Consider the following 9,018-nt stretch of genomic DNA (forward strand, 5'->3'; position numbering starts at 1 on the left):
CGAGCGCCTTGGGCAGGGGATGGTGTCATCGCTTTGGAGAGCGAAAGCTGTCAAGATGCAGTGAGTGTGGAGCGCTGGCGTCTTCCCCCTGCCAGCTCAGCGCTCCCAGGCTCCTCCAGCCGCACGGGAGCAGCCTGGCAGCATTTTTTTCCTTATTTTTTTTTTTCTCTTCCCCTTTTTTTCTGGAACCCTGTACAGCATGAGCACAGCGGCGATCCCAGGGGGTTTGCTGCTATCCGGAGAAGATGCCTTGTTCTCTGCCAGATCTTGTGCTGGGGAAAGGCTGGAGGAAATCCAGTTTGCAACGTTTCTGCTGGGGCTGTTGGCAAGAGTCAGGCGAGGTGCAGCAGTCCCCGGCCAGGCTTGTTCCCCTGCCTCAGCAGCACCGAGAGGCGCAGACCAGAGCGGTCAGAGCACGAATCTGACCTGCCCAGCCTCTGCTCGCTTCCTGCTTTACTGCAGATTTGCTTTTTCTTCACCCTGAAGAGCCTCCTGCCGAGCCAGCCCGCTCCCAGGCCATGACCTGACCCTGCAGCCTTTCCGCGGGACGGTGGTTCCACGCACCCCTGCACAGCGCCGGCACAAGCAATTTGCATTTCTAGCAGCTTCAGGTCAGCCTGAAGCACCCGGGGTTTGCTTCTGTCCCTCGTAAGAAAGGTTCTGGTTGATACACGTGTTAATCTCAAAAACAAACACCTACACATTGCTTTTACTAAATATAGGGCAAGTGTCTGCTACGGTGCAGGGCACTTGCAGACAGCCCACAGCGGGGTCACGCTCTTAAATTGAACAGGAGTTTATCAGTCTCGGCCAGGGAAGGGACTCGAGTTTAGTGCTCTCTGCTTGCAGATTCGAGCTGCAGTGAGTCGAGTTTTCAAGGTCGATCTCATTCCCTGTCATTTGCAGAGGGCTGAGCCTGGAAATGTGAAACGGAGCTCCTCTGGGACGAGCATCTCAGCCCAGCGCTGTGCACGTTGGATCTTCCGCTTATCTCTCGTTAGCACAGATGCCGTTTCACCCTCCTGTGGGGTAACTGATACCGGGGATTGAGGAAGAAACTGTACCTTCTCGTTAGTCACATCTCGGTCAGTCCGGTGCTGCAGGAAGCGGCATTTCCCATGAACGCGCAAGCGTGCGTGCGCTGCTGCTGAACTCTTGTGAGGTCAGGCAGTCATTTCCCCCTAATTACAGCTCGAGGAATGAATCATGTTTCGCTTAGACCCTGGTGACTTTGTGCTTTGGAGTAGTTTTCATTTAAGCAAAATACAAGCATGTGAAAATGAAGATGGGGTTTGGATTTTTTCCTTCTGGTTATTTTGGTTAAAAAGATGCCACCTGGGGCTCGTATAACAAATTTGGCTTTGTTTGGTGATGGTCAGTGAACAAAAAGATCCAGAGCCCCAAATTGTCGTGCAAAAAGCCTCTGTGTTAGAAACCTTCATGTTGCCAGAAATGGTTCGTGAGAGATGCTTTTCCCTCCACCATGTCCGTCTGTCCGAGATTTTAGAAAGTCCCTGTAGGAGCAGGAACGTGGAGGACTGGGAGAACCTCCCAGGCCACGATCTCCCGAACAATGGGTCCTATCATCCCCTTCAGATAAGACATCATCTTCCATTTTAAAACTCACAGTGTGATTTCTTCTGTGGAAGCCAACTCCAGGGTTGCACAACCCCCATGGTTAGAAACCTTCTTCTCATATGAAAACTGTCGTAGCATCCTCTGCCAGCGGCGAGGGTCGGATCCAAGTAGCAGAGGGTGGGTGAGAGGTGGGACAGCTGCCTCCAGGTGTTACTGCAAGGGGGAGCTGGTGCCCCTGCCGTGGCTGGCTCCGTGCATTAGGTTTGGGATGTCCAGGCCACGTGGTCCTGCCCACGCTGTGCTGGGAACAGGTCCCTGGGGCTGAGGGATGGCAGCTGAAGCGGGTGCTTCGTAGCCTGGAAGGTGGTTGCATCTCTACATAATTTATGAGCATGAGAACTTGAGCATCTGTCACCAACTGGGTGTCTGGCACTGCATTCGTGGCTGCCCAGATCCAGCCTTGGGTTTGGTTCTGCTGCAAATAGACCTCCGAAATCAAACCAGCCGATCTGCAGGCAGGGAAGGAGCGAGGACTGCTTGGGTGGCTGTCTTCAGCTTCAAACACTCGAGGCGATGTTGCTGGTTTAGAAGGGAAGAAAAAAAAAATAAATAGCAAATAAGAACTTAAAACGACTTAGCAGTCAGACGAAGCACCTGACCAATTTGTCTGTTAATGACCGTGTCTCTGAGCCTGGAAATGCAAACTCTGGGCCCGTGGGGGCTCAGCACAGAGCTGCCGGTGTTGGATCTGCCCCTTATCTCTGCCCAGCACAGATGCCGTCTCGCCCTCACTGGGCCGTGGCGATGCTGCTTGGGGTCCTGCCGCCTCCTGGGTCGTTCCCTCGCCAGCGCAGCCTGCACACGGTGGCATTTCCCAAACGCACGTGGATCAAACTGTTCCCAATTGCTGTTGAAATTGTAACAAGCCGTTCTCTTTATTTATGGTCTTTTATTTGTTCAGAGGTTAAGTCTGGATCTTTTGAACGCTAACTGCAGGTTTTGTTAAAAAATAAGAGGGAGGGACAAGCGTTGCTTGAGCATCTTCTCCCAGAGCCAAACGAATTTGTCTTTTCTCGGGGGACGTTGCCTCATCCTAACTTGGGCATCTCCATAGAGGGTGAGGGAAGCAGCCCCTCCAACCCCTCTGATTTTTCTCGCTCCTTTTCCAGCTGCAGAAGACGGGGTTATGAGATCCACCTGGCAGGGGAAGGCCGGTCGCAGCCCACTCCAGGCCCTGTACAAGAGTGACCAGGTAAGGGGACAGGGAGAAGGAGATTGGGGGGTGAAGAGGGAGTGGGGCGATGAGGGTGGACCCCTTCTTCCACCCCTCTGGTGTGCAGGGCACTGCGCTGTCTCCAACCACCCCCAAGGTCCCCGCACCTGAAACTCTGGCTGTCTCCTAAAGAAAAGACCACACCACTTTGGGGAGTAATTGTTGATAAAAAAACTGCTTATGGCCCTTGCTGGTACTTGGGCAAATGGTTTCATTACCGGTGGGCTGAGCCATAGCTGGGCAAACACAGGAGATTTGACTACCTGAGGATTTCAAAGCCAACTCTGGGCCATCATAGCAGGGCAAGAGCATCATTGCTGCGCTTTCTGAGCTAATAATTGATAGATGCTTCTATGTTGGGTGCTATATATGTACACACACACATATGTATATGCATATATATATATATATATACACACACACACGTATATAAAGCTGGACCCAGACATGAGTGGTTTATAACCCTGGGACATCTCAGTTCTCTCCATCACCCTGCTGAGACGGGGGCAGGCAGGCACAGTCTGGGCAGGGAAGCGTCCCCCTCCCGGTGGCCTTAGTGGGTCCCTGTCTATGCAAGGGCCTGCTGCAGGACAAGCCATGGTCGCTGCTTGAGGCAGGGAGCACTCGCCCTCGCCAGCCCCTGGTGTGTGCAGCTCAACCGGCATCGGTGACCTGGCATCGGTCACCCTCATGCAGCCAGACTTGTCTTTGCAGAGGGATCCTCGCCCACAACTTCCCTGCAGGAAATCCTGCAGGAAAGCACCCTCCAGCTGGTGCAACGGGCCGGGCCGTGGCCACATGCCCCAGCCACCAAACGTACCCTGCGTCTCCCCATGTCCACAGGGCAGTCATCTTCTGCAGCCCCCAAGAAGCAGAGGGCAACGCTGCCTGCAGCTGGCTGCCATCCCCGCTGCCTCCCTGCTGCCCATCGGCACTGCCCGCTGCGGCCGGAGCCGGATCTCCTTTCCATACCTGATGCTTTTACATCTGTAAGCAGCCGAATTACATTTGCTCTGGGAAAAATGGCAGATGTGAACTTCCTTGGCCACGATGCCGGCAAACCCTAACGCTGCTGGAATGTCATGGTGTTATTTCCTTAAAAGTGATACTTAATTTCTCTGGCTTTTAAAGAGAAGGAAATGAAGGGAGCAATTTTGCTCTGGAATAACTGCAAGACATGCACTTATTCCAGTGGGCGGCTGCCGAAAAGTAGTCACATTTATTTGTTGCCATGCCTGCAGACAGTGTGTGTCTGTCTGTCTCTCTGATCCAAGTTTTGAATTATGCAAGTGCAGGGAAAAACACCTGAAAAAAAAAACCACATTATTAAAATGCCTCTTTTTTTTTTTTTTTTTTTAAACACTTGCAAAAAGGGTTTCCAATTTTAAAAGTTGATGAGGAGCCTCCAAACAAAAGAAATTTCTGCTGAAAGGTTTGACTGTGTCGCAAGGAGGTATACCGGGAGAATGCCTCTTCAGCTATGATTATCACCTCCCTAGGCGCTACATCCTCTCCATATCCAAGTAGCCAGCAATGTCAAAGTCATCTCTTGGTGGCAGGTAGAGCCTGTTGACCTGCATTTCCTCCATCTGAGCATTTTCCCTTATCATCTCCCTCTTGGAAGGAGCAGGGATGGGATGCTTTCTCCTGCCCCTGTCTCAGGTTACTGTCCACGCAGGTTCCTAAGGTGACCTGGAAAAGGTTATTTCTTTTGTGGAATTGAGATCCAAAAGTGTGGTGAGTGTGGTTCATCCCTTGCAGGAGGAGCTTTTTGCCCAGATATTAGTGCCCCTCTGAAGGTGATGGGTCTGCTGGATCATCCACGGGATGGACAGTTTGTCTAGGGATCCCAGCTCCTGGCAGGAGAAAGCCCCATCTCCACAACGCCGCCTCTCCCAGCCTCTGGTGCTTCCCAAAAACCCTTATGGACCCGCAGGGACAGGTGGGGGTGCACCCAAAGCTTGGCAAAGGGTGTCCTTTGGCGTGCATAAGTGATGACAGCTGTCAGCGGCAAGGATGTAGGGACCAAGGAGGTGGCCTGCCCTTGCCCTTCATCTTGAGGTTGCCACCTCTCTGCAGGCTGGCAGAGACGTTTGCTGTGGTGCCCTGTGACGCCGGCAGGACTGCCTTCGCAGTCCCAAAGTGGAAGCCACCGTCGTCTTGCGACATGGGCGTCGTTGCATTGCGTTACAGCAACAGCTCTGCGGGGTTGGAGCTGCCCTGGGTTAGCAAACAGGCCATGAAGCCGTTAGCCATTGTGGCCCAGACGAGGCTGTTGGAGGTTCCCAGCAATGATCTCGGGGCTGAACACGAAACCTCCCAACCCTCGTGAGCAAAACGGGGAGGGAGTGGGCAGGCGGAGGAGGGGACCTTCCCCTTCTGAGTTCTGGAAATGGTTTCCTTCCCCAGATGTTTTAATGACATTTTGGGATTTCCATGACAGTAAAGGTCACGTCCCCAAATCTGGAGGAGGGGGTTCAGCTGGGGCAGGGGTCGGGGGGCTCGAGGCTCCTGGGAAGCTAATGCAGCGGCTGCCAGGCCTTGACGCAAGGATCAAAAAGGATAAAGAAAACGGACCTCCCTGTGGACAGAGGAGACTGTGACCAGAGCTGAGGCATCAGATTGGCCTGTGTCGAAAAAGTCCCTCAGGAGAAGAAACCCAAAGCCCTTGGAACAGGCCACCCCACCACCTCCAGCGGCGCCTTGCTCCTCTCCATCATGCCCTGCCACCCCACCTCTCCTCTAGCTCCCCATCTGCTCCCCAGGGTTCGACCATCAGCGTTAAAGACCATTTTCCTTCACCCATCTCCCTTTGCCCTTCCTTGGCAGCACACCCGCGCCATTTCCATCATACGTGCCCACACTCGCGTGCCACGTTTCTGCCTCTTGGCTGTGGCGTTCGCAGCAAGCCCCTGGATGTTGGTGTCAGCGCGACGCAGCGATGCCCCATCGCAGCCAGGAGGTCTGCAGGGCCCTGCGCCAGCAAAGGGGCTGCGCTCTTTGCCCCTGGAGGGGTTGGGCCGTGTTTTCCCCCCCAGACTGATGTAAGGGAGAGCTTTAGCCTGGGGGGGGTGTGTGTGGGTGCCATAACAAATGTTCGGTTGTTAACCCTCTCTACACCGCCTGTTCTTCCCTCACCCCCTTTGATTTGACTTCTCATCTGGCTCCTCATTGCATTTTGTTCTGTGTTTTGCTCCCAGCAGGTCCAAGGATTAAATGCACCAAATCGTGTTCAAAGTGAACGCTGTCCCCCAAAATCCCACATGGATGACTGCCAAACCCAGGAAAGGGGAGGGAGTGGGGACAGTTGTGGGCCAAGTGTTGTGTGTAGGCCATGATCAGCTTGGGCAAGCTGGTGACCACCTCTTTCTTATTTTTTGTCCCCAGTTTGAGCAGTCGTCACTGCAGGTCATTCACCAGCAGAGACGGGAGCTGTTGAGCAACATCTGCAACCGTTACACCCGCAAGCGGCGTCTCCTGCGGCCGGATGACTTGCGGCACTTGGTGGTGGATGACACACACGGGCTGCTCTACTGCTATGTGCCCAAAGTGGCCTGCACTAACTGGAAGCGGGTGATGATGGTCCTGACAGGGCAAGGCAAGTACCGGGACCCACTGGAAATCCCCGCCAACGAGGCCCACGTCTCATCCAACCTGCGCACCCTCTCCGAGTACAGCATCCCCGAGATCAACCACCGCCTGCGCAGCTACCTCAAGTTCATCTTCGTGCGGGAGCCCTTTGAGCGCCTGGTCTCGGCGTACCGCAACAAGTTCACCCGCAGCTACAACACGGCCTTCCACAAGCGCTATGGGACCAAGATCATCCGGCGACACCGGCAGGAGCCCAGCGACAAGGCCCTGGAGCGCGGGGATGACGTGCGCTTTGAGGAGTTCGTCTACTACCTGCTGGATCCACGGACGCAGCGGGAGGAGCCCTTCAACGAGCACTGGGAGCGGGTGCACTCGCTCTGCCACCCCTGCATCGTCCACTACGATGTGGTGGGCAAGTACGAGACCTTGGCCGAAGATGCCAACTACATCCTGCAGCTGGTTGGGGCTGACACGAGCATCAAGTTCCCATCTTCATCCAAGACCACCAGGACGACAGACGACATGACGGCCCAGTTCTTCCAGGACATTAGCCCTTTCTACCAAAGGAGACTCTTTAATTTATATAAAATGGACTACTTGCTCTTCAATTACTCCATCCCCTCGTACCTCCGCATCCGATGAGGCAGGGGCTGGGGGGAGAGGTGAGGGAGAGCTGGGTAACTCTCATCTTGCCGCAATTCCTCTCCTCCCACCCTGTGCTCATCTCTCAGTTGACTTCTCCCCCGTGCCCTCTCTGTTACGGTCTACTGCACATCCTGATGCCTCGTTCATGCATGGTCTGGAGGGAGGATACCTCTCAAAACACTGGGGCTGGAGCTCTTCCTTCCCTTTCCCTCCCACCCTTCAACATCTACAGGGGACGGTGGTGGGCCTGGACGCTGCTGGGTAGGAGGGCTTGCCTTGGCTGGGGACTTCACTGAGAGACTCCTCTGTAGATCCAAGTCCTGGGAAGGCTCCTTTTTCGGGCAGGATCCCTTCAGGTCTTTCTCCTCCTTACTGGGCTGTTGGAGGCGGCCATGGCATCTCGGGGGGCAGAGTGGAGCGTGTCAGAGACCTGCATAGAACCAGAAATAAAGCAATAATTTAATGTAGGTTTTTCCTTTCATTAAAAATTGCTCCCACCTTTTCTTTTTGCCTTGTTCTCTGTCCTCCGCTGCCTCCCCCCGCCGTCCCGCATTGCTGGGGAAGGCCGTGGTGTGTTACGGTGACCACGTATTTCTCCCTGACAAAGCCTGGAGGGCTTTTTTCGTTCCTCTCCTTCCACGTGCTCTCGGTTGGGATGCAAAATACTCCAAAGGGAGACAGAGGAGCAGGTTTGCGGCAGGTACGGGCTGATAGAGACACAGCGCTTTCTCCTGAATAGCAGAGCGCTCCATGCCTGTGTGTGTGCGTGGCTCTGGATTTCTGGTCAAATCCAATAAATCCAGGCCTTATACCTGCTGTTTTTTAACAGCAGGTGATAACTGTTTTGCAAAGCCATATGTATAGCACAGGTGCAGGTGTCTGCTCCGATGAAATCACAGCGTCGGCGGTGTCCTGCCCATCGCCCCGCTGGGCTGGCAGGACCCAGCTGCCAGCGCCGGCTTCTCGTCCCCTGCCGCCACGTGCTGCTCCCGTGCGCAGCCGGTCCCTCCCGCATGGGGTGGCCGGCGTTGCGCTGGGGGCGGAGAAGGGTGCTGGGGCAGGTTTGAGTTATAAAGTGCTTCAGGGAGCACCGCGCTGGGGTGTGGGAGATCGCTGTGGTAGTGAAAAGGGGATGCTGGACTGAGAGGACCAGAGAAGAGGAGTGTGCGTGTGTCTGTGTGCACGCGCGCGTGTGTGTGTGTATGCATGTGTGTGTGTGTATGAGAGAAAATTGAGACTAAAAATGGGGACAGAGACACCTAGAGGAAAATTCCCCTTTGGCTGGCTGGCTTTGGACAATTCATTCCTTGAAGAAGAAATAAGGAGGAGGGGACGAAACACAAAAGAAAATTACAAACCCAGTCCAAGGATTTTAAATTAAAACCAGTCCAAGGAGCTGTATTTCTTTAAAACCGTATTTCACTCTTTCCCCTTTTCTGTTCAGCTTTGGCTTGGCGGCTGCCTTTGTAAATAAACACGCCGGTAATAGATGCTGTAGAGCGTGTCTGCTGGCTCGGCTGCGAACACTTGACTTATTAGTGCAATACAATGGGAGGTTTTATAAAACCCCAGTGCTCTCAGGCTCTTTTAAAAAATAATGTTTTCATCTAACAACTTTCGGCTGTTCTAGCTTAACCTTTTTCCCCTCTGCCTCTGATGGGCACCTATCTGCTGACACTCCCTCCTTGGTTGCTCTATTTGGAGATGGGGTTTAGCAAAGCAATGAAAAAGAAAAGGAAATAAAATCGCTGGTGATCCTGGCAGCCTGACTGATCCTCCCAATCTGGACTGGAGATCTCGCGGAAACGGCCTTTCTCGTGCTTCTTAGTATCTCCCCGTCCAGCTGAAACTCAAAGCACAAAACCAGATTATGTGATGCAACACATTTCATCTGCAGCACTCGGGCTTGGAGCGCATTCCTCCTGCTTTCT

The 9,018-nt window shown here is 53.8% G+C and overlaps 1 protein-coding gene across 3 annotated transcripts in view; it reads left to right on the plus strand.

Moving 5' to 3' along the window:
* The window catches only part of CHST13 (carbohydrate sulfotransferase 13), a 48,978-nt gene extending 41,388 nt beyond the window's left edge, over positions 1-7,590 (plus strand). For 2 of the 3 annotated variants that reach the window (XM_087743825.1, XM_087743824.1), the window contains 2 exons: positions 2,748-2,830; positions 6,239-7,590. In XM_087743825.1, coding sequence (XP_087599951.1) covers positions 2,765-2,830; positions 6,239-7,084 — 912 coding nt within the window. In that variant the 5' untranslated portion in view covers positions 2,748-2,764 and the 3' untranslated portion in view covers positions 7,085-7,590. Of the gene's footprint in view, positions 1-2; positions 1,086-2,747; positions 2,831-6,238 lie in introns of those variants that run through there. The other variant, XM_087743826.1, reaches the window with a different exon arrangement.
* Positions 7,591-9,018: the final 1,428 nt, after the last annotated feature.

The sequence above is a fragment of the Nipponia nippon genome, unplaced genomic scaffold (genome assembly GCF_047370975.1).
Source record: "Nipponia nippon isolate SJK-2023a ecotype South Korea unplaced genomic scaffold, ASM4737097v1 scaffold_9, whole genome shotgun sequence".
Lineage (NCBI taxonomy): Eukaryota > Metazoa > Chordata > Aves > Pelecaniformes > Threskiornithidae > Nipponia > Nipponia nippon.